This window comes from Branchiostoma belcheri, unplaced genomic scaffold (assembly GCF_001625305.1).
Source record: "Branchiostoma belcheri isolate BF01 breed outbred unplaced genomic scaffold, Haploidv18h27 scaffold123, whole genome shotgun sequence".
In the NCBI taxonomy this organism is placed as follows: Eukaryota; Metazoa; Chordata; class Leptocardii; order Amphioxiformes; family Branchiostomatidae; genus Branchiostoma; species Branchiostoma belcheri.
This window is the reverse complement of record NW_017802636.1, coordinates 934,544-956,501: the sequence shown is the minus strand read 5'-3', so window position 1 is coordinate 956,501 and position 21,958 is coordinate 934,544. Positions and strand designations below refer to the sequence as shown.

The following is a 21,958-nucleotide window of genomic DNA, read 5'->3' as shown; positions in this document are numbered from 1 at the left end:
TGGAAGGAAATCCTAGAGACTACAGGTACTACAGAAAACAGTAACTGTTATAGTTTATTTCAAATGTTGCTAGTGATAGCTTCAAACAACTGGAAGTCAAGATGAAGAAGAATGTACTTGTAAATCACCTCCTTTGATATAACAGGGAAGTCCAGGAGGTTTACAGCGGAACCTTCCCGGAGCTGCACGCTGACTCGTCTTGCCGGTGTCCACCGACCCACCCACGTATCAACCCGCTCCTGGAGCGGTACTGTATCCGGAACGGCGACCCTGACAATACAGCGAACATCCAGCTGAGGCTGGACGACGATGCCCACCCCCTGGCTTACATCAACGATGACGATCTCAGCTCGAGATGGGTTTCAGACTTCTTCTCCAGCATTCCAGGCGACACAGTAACCATTGACATTGATCTTTCTAATGGACAGTATGAGGTGAGTATGAATGTTACAGTAACTGTTCTTTTTGTCTACGTTGGCACAGCATTCAGTGCACATATTTGGCACTGAGGACTCTTATTTTATAGTGTTTTCATGATTTAGTGAAGATGGTAAACGAACAAACTTTAAGTTAGCTAGAAGCTTCGTGATCAAACATTATGAAAAGGTAGTTGTACTTTTAAATTTTATAATCTACATTCATAATTTTTATCATTATTAAAGTAACAGTATTACAGTATGTAGTAATCATTGTTTTCATCAACCTTTTCATTTTTAATGTTTTTCAGGTTTACTACGTCATTGTGAACTTCTACAACCCACAACCCAAGTATGTGACGATCCGGAGGAAAAAGACAGACACGTCACCTTGGGAGGACTGGCAGTTCTATGCTGAAGACTGTGCACAGTTTGGACTAAGCAACAATGGAGAACTGAGCAATCCAGCCTCTGTCAACTGTCTACAGTTTCCAAGGTAGCACCATTTCAACATGTTGGTATGCAATAATGGTGATAACAGTTTTGGAATAAGAGTCTATGTAGTGATAATATGTTGGATGTAGGTAAAGCTTAATATAATAATATATGCTCCTTTATGGACACACGTCAGATATTCTTCTAAACAAAGCCATGTTGTTAGCTAAATATTACATCTTTAAATATATTGTACGAAACGAACCTTTTAGATTACAAAATGACTGCGCCAACATTTAGAACAATTGATGTAACGAGGGGTAAGCCATAACACACCATATATTTGTATGTATATCTGTATGTAAAATTTTGAAATAAACGATTAAAAAAATATATATATATATATGCTCCTTTTGTTTAGTACATACATTGTACTAACTACCTGCACAATCATGTTATGTCTTCAGCAACCCAGCCAACAATGATGCAAACATCACCTTCTCCCTGCTGTCAGCTGCACCCATCGAGCGACCAGGCTACAACGCCTACTACAACACACCTGAACTCATGGAGTTTGTAAAGGCCACACAAGTAAGGGGGAGGCCATGGAAATGTAGAGAAAGTGATTGGATATGACCATGTTTCATGGTGACATCTGTTTTCCTTAAACATGGCATTGATTATTGGAAAGTTGAAATTTTCAAGAAATTCATGTAGTTGAGGGAATATCAAAGAACCAAAGGTTTAAAGAAATGGAAGCAGTTATGGTAGAGGTTGAATCAGATAATTATTTATACACATCAGATGCAACTCTTGGAGAAGCTAAACTGGTGAATTTTCCCTCTTTTCAGGTAAGAGTGATCATGCAGGACCAGTACTATACAGGTGAAGCTCAGGTCAATGCTCGAGCCAAGTTCTATGGGCTATCTGGCATCACAGTTTCTGGAAGGTATGACAAAAATACTAGTACATTTGATTTAACAGTTATTTAATTATATCATTATACAGAGGCACCACAATATGTCATATGTTGTAGCATTTTAGTTGGCAAATTTCATCCCAGCATAGTGTAACCTGTATCTTCATGTGGAATTTGTCAACTACAGACAAACGTTTTCACAATAGATGTCTTGCTCTTGTCTTTAATGTTGTCTTCTGAAATATATTGGACATGGAATCTGAATATACCTGTATGATGTACCCCCAGGTGTATTTGCTATGGACATGCTTCATCATGTGACATGGAGCAGGACACTTACGTGTGCCGCTGTCTGGAAACCAGCTTCACACAAGGAAACAATGTAAGAACCTTCCATTTCATTTAGTACATGCAGTAGGGTGTGTTCATGGCCAGTTAATTTTGACTAAGCAGCTCTTTCAGCAGTTTGATCTGTTGAAGACTTTCAAAATTTCTCACAAAGCTTGTATTAGGTATTACCTACAGGTGGATCTTACACACAGGTTATGGGTTTTTAAAGTCTTTTTTGTTTGCAAGAAATCTTCTAACCTTACATATGTTCTATAATATTATGTACTACAGTGACTTGCCTATAACTATGTATTTCCTTTCAATCTCCACAGTGTGAGGAGTGCCAGCCGCTGTACAACGACAAGCCGTTCCGACACGGAGATAACCTGAACGCGTACAACTGCCGTCCCTGCCTGTGTCATGGCCATGCAGACAGCTGCCACTACAACGAGTCGGTGGACCCCTTCCCAAACAACCACTTATCGGTAACAATAATACTTAATATCTTTAATGGGATAAAGTATTTGGTCTGTTCTAAATGTTAGTTTTTGTTCTTAAAGTGAAAATCTGAAAATTGACCGATGTTATTATTAAGAGCTCAGTGATAAAGGGAGAGTAAAATTGTGCCAGAATTCACAATCAATCCCTTGTTACCCTGGTGACCTTTGTGATACAGTCCTTACCAGCATTACATATGATTATGTATAATTTATTTTCCTAGGGTGGAGGTGGTGTGTGTGATAACTGTCAACATAACACCATAGGGAGACAGTGTGACACGTGTGCTGATGAGTTCTACAGGGAGACAGGCAAGCCTCTGGATGCTGTGGATGTGTGCACACCATGTGACTGTAATGCTACTGGTGTGGATGATGACTCCTTGGTTTGTGACAAGGTAGGGAAAAGTCTTATAACTTTGTCAATGCAGTTGTGTTCTTAAAAGAATTTTCTGATTTCTTTGCTGGCATAATTTTATCCTTTGAAATTGGCATAATTGCAAAATTTGAATAACATTTTGCAGTGTATTTGGAGTAGGACATGCCTTTAATTTAAAAGCAAGTTATTAAATTTCAAGAAACAATCCAGAAATCATTGGGAAGATTCTTGACTGCAGCAAATAGTTACAAGTTATTTCCCTTTACAGCATCCTTCCACACAACAGATCTACAACATGGAAAACAATGAACAGCAACCAGATTAATTTTGATGGTCCTGCATGGTCAAGAAAACTACATGTATAATGTTTAATCCTGTACTTGTCTATGCAGGATGGAGGCCAGTGTGCCTGTAAGACCCAGGTGGAGGGTCGACGGTGTGACAGGTGCCGTGCAGGTTACTTTAACCTGACCGAGACCAACCCTGGCGGTTGTGAGGACTGCAGCTGTAGCCTGGCTGGTACAGAGGGTGGGGATATCACCTGTGGTGACACTGGACAGTGCAACTGCAAGGCTAATGTCATCAGTAAGTTTCAAGTGCTATTTCTGTACACATATTGCCTGATGCCTGTGCAAACTTGGTGGTATGACCAGCAATATGTGTTTCCAGGCTCGTATTTCTAATGCTTGAGGCAAATGAATACAATCAGGAAATATTTGCTTAATATAAAAAAATATATTTGAGATTGCTTTAAGTGGGCTCTGTGCAGGCTGTTCTGTTGTGTTCTTTAACCAATGCTTTGTGTACTTCTGTGGAATTTTATTGAACAAAGATCTTACAGCTGTTTTTGTCTCCTGTAGATCTTAAGTGCGACCGCTGTAACTACGGCTACAAGCTCCTGACTGCCAGTAACCCTAACGGGTGCGAGCCCTGCCAGTGTAACACTTACGGCTCCACCAGTCAGTTCTGTAACCCAGACACAGGCCAGTGCCAGTGCAAGACTAATGTGGAAGGTGTCCTCTGTGACACCTGTGTGGATGACTACTATGGGCTGGATGGTAGCGGGTGTAAAGCATGTGTTTGTAATGCTGATGGTACTGAAACAGGGACCTTCTGTAACAAGACATCCGGGCAGTGTGTGTGTAAGGCTTATGTTCAGGGCCACACTTGTGATGAGTGCAGGGATGGGTTCTATAGCCTGGGTGCCAGTCCTGCCCTGGGATGTGTTCCATGCACCTGTACAACCGCTGGTACAGTTGGCAGCACGACTGTCTGCAACAAGACTAATGGAGTGTGTCCGTGTAAGACGTTTGTGAGTGGAGACAACTGTAACCAGTGTCAGGAGAACTACTGGGGTCTGGACCAGGCTAACCCTGATGGCTGCCAGCCCTGCAGCTGTGACCCCACAGGAACAGTGGCAGGTACAGCATGTAACCAGGCCACTGGCCAGTGCACCTGTCTAGCAAACAGGGAGGGTCGCAGGTGCGACACCTGTTCAGCAGGTAAGGAAGTACAACATGAGTACGGCATTTTGCATGAATATTGCGATGGGTCATGTTTGTCATTCCAGTGTGCAAGCAATGCCAGTGGCAAGACTGCAAAATATAATAAAGAAGTTAAATCCAATGTTTGTCATTTGAAGTAAATTAACAGAAAATGTCTTTTTTAAGTATTCTGTTTTCTACTTACAGAATTGTACAAACATCTTTGAGCAGAAAAAGGATTTGATATCCATGATTGTGTTTAATTCTAGAGATAACTGATCATCAGATACAGATATTATATTAAAGGAATTGTGACTGCAACAGTTAACATTTGCTGTTTTGTTTCAGGATATTACGTGGCGCCCAACGGTGGAAATGGTTGTCTGGAGTGTAACTGCAACGCTGCAGGGACCCAGGCTGGAACAGTCTGTGATGCAGACACTGGGCAGTGTCAGTGCAAGCTCAACTCCGGGGTGGGGGGCCGGGCTTGTGATGAGTGCCTGCCTGAATATTTTAACTTTGATCCTGGCTCTGGCAGGTGGGCAGTCAATTCAAAGCTTTTGGATAATCTCCACAGATATTGTTTTGTAGTAGACTCTATTACAGCATACATGCACTTCCTGCAGTGCCAATAACTTACACTCTTGACACATTGTTTGTAGTAGAGTTAGAACAATATACAGTCATACTTTATCTTTTTTAGGGCCCTCAGTGGATTAAAATCATGTATTGTTGTACAACATACAACATGTATTGCATGTCACTGACTTCTCTGAAAGTTTGAAATTGAGTCTTACCTTTTCTCCCACAGCTGCTCCCCGTGTGGTTGTGACCCAGCAGGGAGTACCAACACCTCCTGTAACCCTAACACTGGACAGTGTGAGTGTAAGCAGTTTGTGGAGGGGGACAAATGTGACACCTGTGTGGCTGGATCCAGCAACCTTCAGGAGAGCAACCCATTTGGCTGCAGCAAAGGTAGCAGATCTCTTCTTATGAGGGTGGGGGTGGGTCACATACCCTTGAAGAATACTGCTACAGTTTGGAAAAGGACAAATTGCAATTGTTTTGGTATACCATTGTGGAGGGAAAAGATGTAAGTTATTACATGTATTTCATTTTGCTTCAGCTTTAATGAGTTGGACAATCTACGAAACATTATGCCTATTACTGATTAATTCATGTAGTGAGGTAATTGATAGTATGTTCATCATGTCCATGGCAGCTCCATCACAGATGCCACAGCCAGTGGGAACTCCCTCTGCATCCACAGTCATCACCCTGAGATGGGAGCCACCAGACTTCCCCAATGGGAACTACCTTCAGTACTATCTCTACAGGGACAACCAGCAAATCTACTCTGTCAACGACACTCTGCCATTTGGTAGGTTCTAGCTGTATCATTTTTTCATGCCAATTAGATATGTTATCCGGATTGCAGATGTTATTGCATAAACTTGACATTATCCATAGGGATTTATTTGGCAGTTCTGTTCTGCAAAGAAAGACATGGTTCTTGACACTGAAACTGCAGAAATTTCAAATTTTGAAGTGTTGTGGAAACATACAAGAAATAGAAGTTCAATACAAGCTATTTCTAATGTCTGTTTTATTGTTCATCCACACATTAGAATATGTTTCAGTGACAGTCCTAATTATCTGTATGTTATATTTTGCAAATAGACATAACCATGACAAATGGAGCATAGTTTTACAAATTAGAGCCATAGATGTAAAGAGGCAGAAGAAGTGTGTGAGCTGAGTAGGCAGTTGTCTTCCCAGCCATACAAAGTAGATATTGGCATATATATTTTGCTTGACTAAGATATCCCTGTTGACTCTGCCTGCAGACACCCAAGAGTATGAGGACACTGCCCTGACCCCGTTCACCCAGTACACGTACTACGTACGGGCGACCAACTCTGATGGCCATGCCGACAGCCCAACCATCGCAGTACAGACACTATCAGGGATACCCACAGGGGATGCTGTTCTGGAGGTCAGCCAAATACAGGTGAGAGGCATGTCTTAGATCTGATCCTCCTGAATCTGGTGTTTCTTGAAATTGCCTCCTTCACAACGGTAAGGTTCAATTATGGAAATAACGTTCAATTCCATTGCTATGCAGTTTTAATGTTTTTAGACAGGCTAATCTCACTAGTTTCAGGAAAACATCTAAGACAATGTACATGGTCTAGCTGTCTCAGTAAGTCAGATATTGTATATAAGTATCTTCAGACTCACAAGAAGAAGGACAGGATTTTCAGCACCAAGGACATCACCATTATAGAATGGAACTTTCTGGGTTATACATGTATATATCCTGATTCTCCTTCATAGAGAATCTTATTACTAACAGTTTAGAGAAATCTGGGGGAAGAACTGTGATAGCAGTTGTTAGTTTCATGTTTTTCTATGTATGAAGTAAAATTAGGTGTTTCAAAACTGTTTTAAGAAATGCAACATCACGGTCCACTACAAGATAGACAGATCTATATTTGATGATACTAAAATTTTGTTGTTATAAAAGTCTGTTTTCAAGACTATAAGTCAATGTAATGCTATACATTTGACAGGCAACAAGTGCATTCTTCCGTTGGCAACCACCATCCAATGCCAATGGTCCTATCAACAACTATGTGCTGACCTCGGTGACCCCAAGCCGCCCCACCCCCAACTCTCACTACACCGGCCTAGCAACAGAACAGCTGATCACAGACCTCATCCCCTTCACTAACTACACCTTCACCCTGGAGGCCTGCACTAGTGGGGGATGTGGGGTCAGCGACCCTGTGGTGTTTACCACCTTCCAGGCAGCACCTGAGGGTCAGGGTGCGCCCACCATCACTGCTCTGTCTCCTACTGAGCTGTACATAGACTGGGACTATCCTCTTCAACCCAATGGTAAGACAGTCTTTTTTTATGTATTCTCTAATGTATGTGGCAATATTGTATTAGAATTTGCATGACAACCACTATTCTTCCTTGTTCTGTTGTATGTGTGTATCCCCATTGACACTTTCTAACAAATGCCATGATAGGTAAATAGAAACTTCATTCATCTTTTGTTAGAAACTTAATACCACCACAACATAAAATAAGTCTACATCCCTTATCTTTTACTTCAGGCATCATCATCAGGAATGAGCTATGGATGCGAGGAAAGCCTAATTCCCAGGGAGTTCATATCCCTCCAGCCAACCTCATCTTTGAGTCTGTGGGTTTTTACAACCCCCGACCAGTCCAAACTGCAAATGAGAATGCACTTCCTCCTCCAGAAACAAACTACACAAAGGTTAGTGAATCAAACTAACATCTTACTTGTGAAACTTACAAATATGCAAAGATGTACTATATAATCCTGTATGTCAAATAGATAACTGGCATAAATTTATGGATGATCAACATGATTTTAAATTGAGTTCTTTGCAACAACTGGACTATATAATGTCTCTCCCTTTCCCTAGGATTATATGCTGTATATGCATCAGAGGTCAAACGTATGTTTGTCTACAGCGTTGTTATTAGTTGCTCTAACACAGTCTGCCCATTTCCAGGAGGGTCTGTCTCCCTACACAGAGTATGAGTTCCAGGTGCGTTCCCAGAACCAGGCTCTGCAGCAGAACACAGACACTAGTCCCTGGGTCACAGGAAGGACAGCTGAAGCAGGTAGGACTCACATTTCTTTAGAAGTGCATTATGAATGTTTTTGTGTCAGTCACTGAAATTCATGTACTACTTGTTTGATGGTATCACTACGTGTGGTAAAGTTAAATTGGTCAACATGAAAACATTTCCCACCTGTTTCAGCCCCCCTCTCAATGACAACCCCGACAGTGGTGGGTGTTTCCTCTTCGGAGGTGAATGTGACCTGGCAGGAACCAGACGTGACCCAGGCCAGGGGGGAGATCCTGCGGTATGAGGTCTACATTGTGCGCACGTCAACAGATCCGTTTGCACCTCCAGATCAAGCTGAGGTAAGCATTGCTAGTAGTTACCAACCGATTCTTATTTTAAGGACAAATACGAGTAAGTTTTTTCATATACCTCTATTCTTTTCAACATCATCTATTCTTTTAAGTATAGTTTCTCATTGGCAGCTGGACTCCTTTTCTGCTTGTGATTTAGTTGATAACTTTTCCTTGAAAAAAGTTTTCAAGCTGACTGATGGTCTGCTATCATCTTTGATTGAAGTAGCCAGATGTTTAGACTGGGGATTTTGTTAATCTCCTTCTTTTTCTCCCCTTTTTGGACATTGTTGAAATATTTTGTGGTGCTAATTGTTGAATTATCTTGCAGCTCCTGTACACAGCAGGTGGCTCAGAGTTCTCTTATGTAGCTGGAGGATTCACGCCTTACTCCCAGCAGAGGTTCAGGATCACTGCATGTAACAGTGTGGGCTGTGTGGACAGTGCTGAGGGGAGGGGCACCACACTTCCTGAAGGTGAGTGTGGATTTGGTTCTGATTTATCATGATCTTTCCTTTGAAAGTTTATGGGTTAAGTTGAGGATCAAACTTATGTAGAAATATTTGTCTATTTTAGTTTGTTTTAAAGTTATGGAATCTGTTAGCAGCTTTAATGAAAAGGAAAAGACAATTGAACTGTCATATTCAGGGTGTTATGAAATGATGTTGTTATTCTATTAAACTCCCACAGCCCCAAGTGGTCAAGCCCCTGCCATTGCTGACGGTTATAACTCCTCTGTTGTGACCGTTACCTGGTCACCCCCCGCACAGCTGAATGGACCAGCCCCTAACTACGAGCTGCGCCGGTTGCCATCCTCCTTCTCCACATCTCCTCCCCAGGTGTTCAAAGGGACGTACTTCCCCGGGGCGGGGTACAGGAGGTTTCCTGGTACACTACTGCCTGCAAACGCTGCATTCACAGGTGAGTTAACAGGTCTTAATTGATAGCAAAGATGTGACCTCTTATGCTATTCTGGTGCAGCTTTCAGGAATTTTCCCTGGACCCAATTGCTTAAAATGCTGCCCTAACAAGGCTGCGCTCTGAGAATGTTTGCAGGATAGCCAAGAAATAAGTGTTAAATGACAAGTAGTTTCCACAGGTTGGACAAGCTGTGTTAAAGAGATATTATCATACTAGTCCTTAGTATACAGAATTATTTTTCAAGTAGCATACTCTTTATGAATGCTGTCATTACAGAAGAATCCCCACTACTTGGGAAAGGTACTGTCTTTGCAGATCTTTAGGATTTAAGGAACTAAATTAAATGTCTTACTTTTCTTCCAATTGTCACTACTCTTGTTACAGGTATCAGACTGTCCTTCAAGACTGCCCACCCCGATGGACTGATACTGTTTGCAGTATCATCTGACACAGCACAGAGCGAGTACCTTGTCATACAGCTGGTGAACGGTCGGCCGTGGTTCCTGTTTGATGTGCAGGTTAGTGACCCTGCTGCTGTGTACCTTTCTAGGAATAGAGCTGAAAGCAAAGGTCTGGAGCAGATACCATTTGAATCCAGATGTTTGATAATGGAATTACACCTTTTTATGATAAACATAATGGATATGGTAGAGCTTGGACTGAATTTTATTTACAAGGATATTCTACAGCATGTTTTTGTTCTACTCAGGATGCATCAACTGCTGTAACAACCACAAATGATGCAGGTAGACGGTATGATGATGGCCAGTGGCACGAGTTGGAGGCATTCCGAAACCAAAGAGTTGGAACACTGACTGTAGATGGTTATGAAGGTGAGGGAGTATTTTGTACATAACAGGGTCAATGTTGTCACAAATGGATTTCCTTTTTACTCATATGCAATTTCACAATGAATTGCATTGTACAAATAAACAGACTTGAAATAAATAGACAACTTTTTATTTCAGGAACTGCAACATCCTCAGGAACCTCCAATATCATCGGCAGCATGACTCACCTGTACCTAGGGGGCATTCCTCCAGACTTCCAGTTGGTGAGGACTGACACAGGTGGGTGGCCATGTTATGGAATCCAATGTGTGAAGTGGGGTATCTTTTATTAACTGTACTCCATTTGTAAAGAACCACTGTCCTTGCAGGCAGGAGATGAGTTACAAGAACTCAGACACAAGAGCTCAGACTGAAGGCAAAGTCTGTAGCAGATGCCATTTGACCCCAGATGTTTGATAATGGCCTTATATATCTCCTACAGGAGACAGGGAGACCAGCCGTGTGGGATACCTGGGCTGTTTGAAGGATGTCACCATCCTGTCCTCCATCTCTCCTTCCTTTACCTGGACACCTGTAGACTGGACCCAGGCAACGGGAAGTGCCAATGTCCCTGCATACTGGGAGGGCTGTGTCTCTGGACTACAGTCAGGGGTACACTTTAAAGGAAGAGGCAAGTGTTATTAATAACAATATACTGTAAGATTATACTCTAAAGGTGAAAATTGCATCAAGAAAGATTCTGATATGTACACCTGTTTAATGCATTGAAGGCTAAGTTGCTTTGGCAGGTATTTTGGGATGTATAGAATGGTTAGTGTAATCCTAACCTGACACTAAGTGTCTTGAAATGCAAAAAGGACAAGCTTGATCAATGCACTGATCAATGGAAAATGTTTGTTTTACCATCAGGTTACATCAAGCTACCGACCGGAACATTTTCTGGAGGCGCAAACTTTGATGTGAGTTTCCAGTTCCGCACAGAGATCCTGACAGGACTGATGCTGTTCTCCTTTGGCAGCACTGGGGACAGCTACCTGGTGGTGGAGCTGAACATGGGAAGTCTACAGGTATGGGGAATTAAGTCCTGTTAGTAATTAAACTTAAGCCTCTACCTGTCACATGACATTTAGCTTGTCCAAGTGTAAGACAACTGTGTAGCTGTGGTAATGAAAGTCATGTTCTCTTCACTTGATTTTTGACAGAAAGTCTAATCAAGAGTACTGTATTAAGGAGAAAAAAATAACTTACTGATGTTCATTTTTTGCAGGTTGAAGTTGCCTCAGGTGCAACCAGTATCCGTGCGGAGACCACACCCTCAGATGTGTTCAGACTATGTGACGGTGCCTGGCACACTGTGACTATAGAAAAGAATGCTGGTACCATCAGCATAGACATAGACAGTGGTAATATCACAGCAACAAGGACTGGCTCATCCTTCACAGTAGCTCTAGACTCACACTTGTACGTTGGAGGGTTGCCAGTGGAGGGAGAGGCTGCTCAGGTTGTCTCAACCAAGAATCTGGATCTCCAGCCAGGTAAGTACCACATGTGTGCCCTGTATACTTGCCATTTTTAAGGCATCAACTGCATGTTTGCACGGCATTTCAATTTATGAAATTGAATGTTTCCCAATGTCTTAAGCTCTGCTGTTGCCCTACCAGGTTTTGGAGGTTGCCTGAAGGAGCTGAGTTTTAACAGTGGTGCTGCAGTAAACTTCATCCTTCCTGACTTGGAGGTGGCCAATGTTGCTTTGGACGGGTGCCCGCCGGATAGGTCCATGAGGGTGTGCATGAGTGACACTACCAGCCAGCTATACACGGGTCAGGCACTCAGCTTCCTGGACACTACTGGACTGTTACCATTCACCGGTAAGCTATAACATGTATGGGGTACAATATTTGACAAGTCACTATTATAATAATAATTCTCAGCTCAGTTAAATACACTTCAGATACATATGCACTATCATGAAAGGTTGGACTGTTCCATTTAATTTGTTAATCGTATAACATTTAACGTTCTTGATTGATACCAAAAGTTCAGTGATACTGGCTGTATTTTTAATTTATTGGTGTATCTTTTTATGTTTCTTACAGCGTACCTATACCAGGTGATCAGTAGCAACCCAGCTGGCTCAACTCTCAGCCAGTGGAGCTCTGGGAGGACACGAGAAGGAGGTAAGGGAGTATACTAGTAACATGAATAGTAAGGCAGTTGTTTCCTGCTTTTACTTTTATTCTCACAGTCATATCCATGCAACAGTATCTTTACATCATACTGATTCATCATTCTTGATCGTTGCAAGACCATGTTAGAAAGTCTGGCTGCCTGTGTTCATTCTTTTACAAAGCATGCACTGAAACTTGATCATTCCTTGCTTCCCTGTCCTACAGCTCCTACAGGACTGGTGGCCCTGAATGACCCTGTGGATTACAGTGGGTATGTTGTGGGCATCAGATGGCAGCACCCCTCTGGGAATAGTGGTGTGATCCAACAGTATACCCTCAGGGCTTACAACCTAGACAGGCCTGAATATGCTCCAGTAGACACCAACATCACTGACTCTGAGCTGACGCAAGGTGAGTGGCTATCTTCATCGTAACAAACTTTAAATGAGGATTATAGAACAATGGTTGCTCTCCTTGGTGCTGAAATGTGACAACACTAAATGCATTTATTTTTCTTGTTTAAGATGACTTTTAACTAAATAATTACTAATTTCATTATAGTAGATTTATATTACTTCTGCTACACCCCGTAGATATACTAGTTTCATGGGATATTTATCCTAAAATCTTTCTTTGTTAAGACAAACACTTATCCTGTGGCCAGGATGGTCTTCTGGTGATCTTTCATCTTGCTGTCTTATCTACATTTGTAGGAAAATTAGTTCAGTACATAAAAATCAGCAGATGAGAAAATATCCTCTGTCCTGTTTTCCACAGGGAACATGACAAACCTGATCCCCTTCACCAACTATGACCTCCGCCTGGTGGCCAGTACAGAGGGAGGCAGCACTGAGGGGCCAGGACTCAGGCACAGAACTGTACAGGAAGGTAGGATACATCCATCATGGCATTTAATGTTTCACTAAAACAATTGGAATCTGATACTACCGTTTAAGTGTTTCTGTAAATTTTGAACTGAATGTCACTCCCCCACCAAAACTAATCAAGACCAAAATCACTGCCAACTCCACAGCCTGTGTCAGGAGAAATGACATCACTACTTCCTGCAATAGTGGATCAAAGGTGCCCAGAAGTCTGTCCCAATTGAGCAATGTTTCTGTAACAAAGGGTAACTAGTTAACAAAGTATGAAGCTAAACTTTTCAATTTTGTGTTTATTTGCATCTATTTTGGTACTGTTACAGTTCCCGACGACGTTAGCCCACCGTATGCAACAGCCACCTCAGCCACAGAGCTGACTTTAAGGTGGGAGGAGCCAGACCGACCTAATGGTCTCATCCAGGGCTACAACCTCTTCAGGGATGGCTCTCCTATCAGCAGAAGTGACAACTTACTCCGAGTCCATACTGTCACTGGGCTGACAGTCTTCACAACATACCGCTTCATGGTGGAGGCCTGTAATGCCAAGGGGTGTACCCAGAGTCCTGAGGCTGTTATAACCACCTCACAGCTCTCACCCTCCCGCATGGACCCTCCCACGCTTCAGGTCCGAGGGGCAAAGGAGATATTTGCAGAGTAAGTTTTGGATTACAGACTCCATCAGACATTTCTTTTTGTCCGTTTGCCTTAGAATTTCTATCCATCTCAGGTTGTTCTAGCATATGTACTTATTTATATCCTGTCACTTTGATGTTTACTGACAATATCACACAAACCAATTTTGAGTCCAGATTTGATTGTTGATTATGATATTTTAGAAAAGAACAAAGTTAGGTTTTATCATGTACAACATAGCAATCATTATACATTTTAGAAAGCTATCTTTGTATCTCACCTGTCCTGAACGTTTACATGTATATGGATTCTAAAAAGATTACCCTGTTACCAGGTGGATCGAGCCTTTGGAGCTGAATGGCATCCTGGAGAGGTACATAGTGTACAGGTCTGAGGTACAGGCTGATCTAGGAGAGGTGGTGTACAACAGTACAGCCACTGCCTTCAGGGACTACACTCTTACCAACCTGACTGGTGGGACAACATTACTACATCAGGGTGGCAGTAAGTACTACATTCTATTTTACACCTGCCTGTAGACTACAGTGCAGGGATGTGTTTTGTCTACTGGCAAACCGTTAATGCACAAATACTGACTATACTGAGTCGCTTCTACCTGTATCTCTGCATCAGCTTGTGAGTAAGAAATCTCCATCTGTCCGCAGGCATGTACAGGGGAGGGCTGTAGAACCACGTGCTCCATCTGTAGCCACTACAGAGGAGAGTGCGCCGGAGGGGGTTCCAGCACCAACAGTGGAGTCTGACAGTCCTTCACACATCAGAGCCTCCTGGGGGCCACCCAGGATACCTAACGGTAAGTCAGTTGTAGAATACAGTCAGTGATACTGATGGGCATTGTCATTTAGCCTTAGTGCTAGGAATAGATCAAGGTTGTTGATTTGAAGTGTCTACTGAGATCATATTGCTAGTTAAAGGTCAATAAACTATGCTATCATCCTTCATTTCAGGTGTGATCATCAGCTATGCGCTGTACATGAATGATGTTCCAGTACAGAACACATCCAACCTGATGATGTATGAGGCAGACGGCCTGTCAGCGTGGAGTTTACACTACTTCCAGGTCCAGGCATGCACAGCAAGGGGATGTGGGCTGGGACCAAAGGTATGGAGAACTAGTGCCATACTTCTATATGTAAATATGCAATGTATTTTAAGTTTGAGCATTGTTGGAGTCAAACTAAATGCAATAAGGATTCATTGTACAAATGTATGTGACCATGTATAGACCATATAACGAGTTTCTGTATCCTTGACTTAACAATCCACATACATTACAGTGACTTCTTTGCTTGTTTAATGGGAACCTGAAAAGTTAGTCATACTTGTTAAGGTGTAGATATACCTCTGATTCTTGTTGTGCTAACAGGTCAGTGGCAGGACACAAGAGGCTGCCCCAGAGGGAACCGTGACCCTGGAGATCTCAGTACTGGACAGTAGGTCTGTCCGAGCACGTTGGAGTGGCGTCGGCCGACCGAATGGGAATGTGTCATACAGCGTGCAGTTTACTGGGATCTACTACAGGGACCCGGGTAAGCAAGTTTGAAGAGTGATGTTCTTTTTGCTGTCATAGGGCTACAGATCACTACCGGTATTGTCCTTGTCCATAATGTTAATGAAAAATGTAAATACACAAAACATTTAGAATTTATAGTTTTGTCACAGGCTTCTAGCACATGTTTCTGGAACATGTTTTGTTTTGTCCAACAGACAGATTTTGGTACTTAAATTTTGGATGCTGCACAAGACTGCATGTCACTGTCTGGAGAATTACAATTTTGTCATGATGTTGTGCTTTTTATAGTACTCATTGTTCACAAATCTTTGTTTTCACACTGTGTTACTTGGTGCCATTCTTACAGATAACTGGGACTACACCACAGTGAGAGACACCCGGTCTCTGTACATCAGCCTGGTAACTGATGAGTGGGTGACCATCCCAGGCCTCATCCCCTACTCCACATACACTGTACAGGTCAACGCTTCCAACACAAAGGGCTCCATTCTTAGCAACACTCGTGCAGCTACAATGCCACAAGGAGGTAAAATAATTTCCAAATGACAGGAGGCTTTATTCTAATAAGGAAGCTTAGCAAAGTTGAACAGCTTCAGCCTGGCATGCATTGGCAAGTTACATTGTTACATTTTACAAGTTACATTTGTGAGCATGCCCCTACTGTATTTGGTGACAGAGATCCCCTCTCAACAATATTTCTCAGAAACAAACAAGTCTCTCCCTTTGTTTCAGCTCCTGATGGAGTTCGCCCCCCCACCCTGGAGGCAGCATCTGCCACGTCCATCCGAGCCACCTGGGATGCAGTCGGCAGGAACAATGCACCTGGCAATGCAGACTACAGGTTGGAGTACAGGCAAGCAGGCAGCAACAGTGGGCAAATGTAAGTTAGACCAGATCAAAACCTTCTTTCTTCTCCTAGCCATGAGAATGCAAGTGTGCAAGAGTAATACTGGTGATAAAAGCCTTGATTCTATATAGATTATGTGGGCTGACAACTATCTCTGTGGAGTGAGCTGAATCACAGGAGCAATCAATATTTGAGACAAACATGTCAGGAGACTTGTGCTCTGTCATCTGATATGCTCAGGTCAGGGGACTGCTACAGTACCTGGGGTGACAAATTACCTACCATGTTTCTAATAACCTGCCTATACATTTTCTGCTTGACTACTGTAACTACTGTAACTGTATGTATGTGGCGTCAAGATAGAAGGGCAGTGAAGTTTCGAAACAAAATAGTGCAGTTGTGTAATGTATTAAGAGCACACAAAGCTATCTGCTTTCCAATGGAGAGGAGACTACAGTATCTGTCCTTGGTGCTGAAATACACCAAAACTAACTGCTGGCATGTATTGATCTGAAAGCAATTAAAGAGCACCGGGCTAGTATTTTGAAACACGACTTGGTAGTTCAGGGGACCTGAATATGTTATAGAATATCCCCACCATTTTTCTATTGAAGTTGTTTATCTTTATTTCACCCCAGGGAAATGTAGTATTATTTTTGCTTGTCTGTCTGTGTCTTTGATTCCCAATATACAAATTGCAGAATTTCCATATATCTTCAGTGCTGCTATACTTTCAATATGTGAAGAAGGAGAAGAAATTCAGAATAGGATTTATTGAATATTGGATTTGTATAGGGAAAAGTGAGAACTAAGATGGGCCAGTATGAGCATTGATCAGAGTCCTGCAGGCAGCATTAATCTATATTGATTTTTTTTTTTATGATTGAGTGCTAGACTTTAATGGTGTATGTGAAAATGGTCAAAGTTTGCACACTTCATGCCTGAAAAGGCAGGGTTCACTCCAACCTCCTGAAGGTCATTTCTATTCCCCACTTCGCCATATGTCACAGTAGGTCTCCTGCTGCTTGGCCATTTACAACATTGTCAGCTGTTCTTATAAATGAGGCCACGGTGACCTCAAGTGCTTTTGTTACTCTCAGGTTCTCATGATTGAGTGTAGACTAAAAGTTTTAAATGGGAGAATTACATCCCTGGCATCTGTAGCAGTATTTTTCCTTTCCAGGATTATGCAGAATGGCAGAAGCAGTTAAGTCAGGGCTGTAAATTAGATTTTCACAATTCATTTGATACTATGGTATTAGAAACCCAGAAAAAGACAGAAACCTGGAGATAACATGTATTTATTCCTCCTCTGGAAAAGTCAATATCTCCATTTTCTGAGGCTTGTTTGATTCAGATTAGGTAAAAATGTGCAATATAATTTGCTGGATCTATATAATATTATATGCTAGGTGTGTTGAAATTATATGTCTTTGATTAAAGGTTGTTCTTTGTGGGGCAGATGTGAGACAGGGAAATCTACAGGGCACCTGTCCAAATCTGCAATTAATATTGTATCATAACAGCACGTCTGAATCTCCAGTTGTTTATATACAGACTGTCAGGCAGAATAAGTATGAAATCTGGCACAATCCCAAATCATTTGTTAGTTTGAGGTCAACTGTTTCTGAGAGAGTCCTCAGTAAGCAAGTTGGACTTACTGTTTTCATTGGTTTCCAATAGTGCACTTTCAGGTTGCAGCCGTGGTTATGATAAATGTGGATTTTTCATATCATCGTCCTATTAATGCCCACAGCTGTATTTGGTTAGAGACTGAAAAGCATTTAAGCTCCATGATCAATAATGAAATAATCAATGTGGGAAGTGCATGGAGTGCAATACACAAGTGTTAAGACTATGACTTCAGGGACTATTATAGATTCCTTTGTTAGTTGTCTAACCAATAAGGAAGGCAGGGAAACAGCATTAATGTTTAGATTTATGATATTGATAACCTATGCAAGTCAATTTAATACTCCACATTACTGGCATTTTGGATGATAAATCACTTTGTGGGAAAATTAATCATAGGTGATCAATGACAGTCGTTTGCCACATGTGGTGCACTCTGTCATACATCAGTCATATGATTGTTCCTGACCAGTTTGTCATTTGTTTTTGGAATTTTTAACTTAATCCATACGCTAGTACATTGTTTAGGCCAGTACCATGTGGGCCTCTATTCTAGGCAATTATTAAAAACTGCAAGCCCTTAAAATGTTGACTTCTATAAATGGCATTTGAAGATTGAGCACACTTAGAATGCCAAGGTAGAGCACCAGAACTACATTACTCAGGCCAACATGCAAGCTTTAAGCCTGCAGAAGCAGCTGGTGGAAATGCAATAGTCAAACAGCTCAGAAGACAGATGTCAGAAACATGTACAAATAGGCTGCTTACTTTGGCTTTCCTGGATCTTTGTGAAAGGATCTCTGGGCGTTTCTTTTAATGTAGATACTTAATTTATAATCTCCTGCATCTGTTGTTCAGTAAATACTTATGTCTAAGCTCTCTTACTGTTAGACAGTGAAGTAGTAGCACAGCTTGAGTCAAGACCACTTTGTGCCGATGCACAATGCACAAAGTCCTAGTGCTTGCCCTGCCATGTCAATTTTCGAGTACATTCCAATGTGGAAAAAAGGCACATTTTCAAGGAATGCATGTGACAGCTTGCCATGAAATATTCTTTTGGATCAAGATTTCATGTTTGTTTGTTACAAAATCTATGATGAAATTGACAGTCTTCATTAATTTATATTGGGGAAAGAATGTAATCACACTGGTCATCTGATGATCTTAAACTCATAACATGAACATGTCTAGGAATGCTTTTTCTGATTTAAGATGTAATCTTTGGCAATCATGTTTGAATGGATGTTTGGCCCAAACACAATCAATGTACCAAATTTAGACAATAGGACATCTTCTACCATAATTGTCTCTCTCTGTGTACCATCACCTAATTTTGCCAAACAGGCCATGAATGAGCTGTCATATTCAGGAATGTGTTTTGAAATTTATGACTATATTTGGCATAAATATGTGAGTGCAAGAATTGACAGTATAAGCATGTAGAGAGATAATCGACAAACCTAATCCCTGCCCTGTCCAACTCACCATGGGGAGAGTCAGAAGGTCAGCAGTCTATAATAAGTTTGAAAGGTCCAAATTAAAGTATGGATACAATGCCGTAAGGCATACATAGATCTTTATACCTTTATCCATTGCTGCAAATAGAGGTGAGAAGCAAAGTCAATGCTGTATAAATGCCAGCGGTGTTGATCTTAATACCTGGTGGGCTTGCAGCGTCAGGTGTTTGGATGAAGCTGACATTTTCTTCCAAAGTGGGACACCTTATCTTCTGCCAGGGCTGATCATACCATGGCACTAGGTCCTTGTTCACATGTCTGAATCCTGTACTGAATTCACAAACACCATCAGCTTGTTTCCTGTAGTAATGGAGAAGCAATGGCAAGCTTTAGCCTCCTTAAATGTAAATGAGTATGTCGGGAAATGTAATCTCACCAGGACATCAGAGAGTGACTTGAATCCCCAATTTGTCGTGGCGTAACTATCAGCAGATTCATCCCTGATATGCTTATCTATGGTCGGAGGCAGCAGGACCAACTGAGATCCTTGATTGACTGAGTACTTCCTGACCCAATTCCTGTACCTCCCCCGCCTTGATGTGTTAGTGGCCATCTGCATAGCTGAACGATAGCAGTTCTGCTGAGTGTGTAAAGACCTGAACTATTCTGAAATGGAGGAGGAAGCATTGGTATCATCCATCATGGTCATACACCTGTAGGTGAGTTGCCATTAACCAGGGCTGGTGGTCATGCCCCATCACCACTGCTCTTATTGCCACCAGCCTCCATAGTCCCAATTGATTGGTAACAGCTGTCCACGTCCGGGGATATTTATGCTCCGCTTTCTATTGAATTATTAACAAGACTGCTGATCTTGGCGATTCTGGGCATGATTTCCTGATGCAATCAACACTTTTGTTTGCTGGGAGGCAGCAGTCACAATGTGTGTGGCTCTCGGTGGTGCAGGTTGCCTGTCAGCTGCCTGCAGAGCGGCAACTTGCCTCTCAACACCATGTCTTCTTTCAAAGTTTCCCTCTCGTTTGCGGTGACTCTGGTCTTTGTGTTGGTGCTGTTCTTTCTCCGCCTGTATTCTTTTCTGAAGACACAAGTCATTGTGCCTGAACTGGTCTCTAATTCTACTGATGCTTGGTGGATGGTCAAGGGAGCGGGGGTAACCAACAGGTAAAATGACGATTGTAATTTCATTACTCCAATGAACGGATGCTTTGGAGTACTTTAATTTCTGCAGGTTGAGATTCCGATGGATGTAGACTCTTGTATGCCCTTGTTACCCTGTTTAGGGATCATTTTGGTTCTTTAAGTAACTATGATGTTTTGCGTTTTCTTAACCATCATTAAACTGAAATGGCTTACTTAATGCATGGGCTTGGCATGATTGTTTTCCTTGAAAAGTCATAAGAAAATGGTTGTTTACCTTTCCTGATTTTACAACATTTCTTTGTCTACAGTAGTTGAATGCTTGAAGGCTTTTGAATACTTGAAGGTATTTATACCAAACACTTCTGACATTGTGATATGTACTATTCTTTTTTTCTCTTCTTGCCCACATACAGTTTTTTTGGACCATCCACATCCAGGAGTCACACCCAGACAGGTCTGAGACCTTACACGGAGTATGAATTCAGGGTGATCGCAGGAAACAACTATGGCCAAACAGAGAGTGAATGGGCGGCACAGTTCACCGCAGGGGACCGTAAGTTCAATCCACCTCATATCTGTGGTATACACAGGTCTTCCAGGGTATTGTCAAGGAAAAGTAATACTTGAAAAGTCCTTACTAAAATGATTTTGGGAGAAAAATAGAATATTTATTTTGATAGTTGGAGAGGGAGAAAACAGTAATTCCTGTAATTTGGGCATGGTTGATTCAGAAAAAAACCCACTTTATTAGCCAGTGCCTCATCAGTCCAGGACAACTTGGAGCAGATTGTTTTATGGCTGAGGGCCAAAGGTTCTCAACATTATTAATGTTTTTAAGCCAATGCAAGAATGGGTGCAGCAGGTGGCCATGTGAATATTGTATTTAACACCACAGATTATAGACGATGTCAGCAGCAAGTCAGCTATAAATGTCAGCCTCACACATTGATTAATGTTTTAATTAGCCCTACCTGATATGCTTAATTGGTCTTATCACTGTAAACACTTCAGACATCATGGCTCTCAGTAATGATTCATAAGTTTTAATCAGGAAATCAGGATCTGTAGAATGAATTTGTTGCAACTGACTATGCCATGTTCATGGACTTCTTTTGTTGACAGACATATACTAAAGAATCAGAGTCAAGAGTTTGATTCTGGCTCTTACAAAGTCATGTTTCTTACCAAAAGCCAATATCATACATATTCTACATAAATTATTGGCTGTTCCTCACTTTTGTTTCTAATTTATTCTCAGGCCCTGGTTCCGTCGATGCTCCCCTGGTGGAAGTGATTGATGCCTACACCCTACATGTGACCTGGGAGCGTCCTGCAGAGCCCAATGGCATCCTGACAGAGTACAGACTGTACCAGAACAGTGCACGACAAGTTACAGTGAGTTCAGCATACCTATTCAGGCTCCAGAGCAAGCATGTAATTCTGGTTTGCCATCAGGGGAGGCTACTGAAGAATGTTGATTTTTGAGTCCAGTTTATGTTACATTGCAT

General features: G+C 41.8%; 1 protein-coding gene across 1 annotated transcript; it reads left to right on the top strand.

Moving 5' to 3' along the window:
* Positions 1 to 145: 145 nt before the first annotated feature.
* LOC109463174 (usherin-like) lies at positions 146 to 21,958 on the top strand (the record flags this gene model as incomplete). Its single annotated transcript, XM_019759888.1, is given in 40 exon segments — positions 146 to 434; positions 728 to 912; positions 1,319 to 1,442; positions 1,703 to 1,800; positions 2,059 to 2,152; positions 2,433 to 2,585; positions 2,822 to 2,995; positions 3,369 to 3,561; positions 3,837 to 4,478; positions 4,809 to 4,998; positions 5,272 to 5,435; positions 5,683 to 5,841; positions 6,308 to 6,471; positions 7,034 to 7,361; positions 7,586 to 7,752; positions 8,015 to 8,126; positions 8,268 to 8,434; positions 8,757 to 8,901; positions 9,116 to 9,346; positions 9,731 to 9,864; positions 10,056 to 10,179; positions 10,315 to 10,416; positions 10,619 to 10,807; positions 11,047 to 11,204; positions 11,405 to 11,672; positions 11,799 to 12,005; positions 12,234 to 12,314; positions 12,531 to 12,716; positions 13,083 to 13,193; positions 13,510 to 13,840; positions 14,154 to 14,304; positions 14,306 to 14,323; positions 14,485 to 14,514; positions 14,516 to 14,633; positions 14,788 to 14,942; positions 15,207 to 15,369; positions 15,700 to 15,879; positions 16,086 to 16,233; positions 20,864 to 21,003; positions 21,709 to 21,958. Coding segments are annotated over 40 exon segments (7,000 nt in total), but the record flags the coding sequence as incomplete, so codon positions are not given.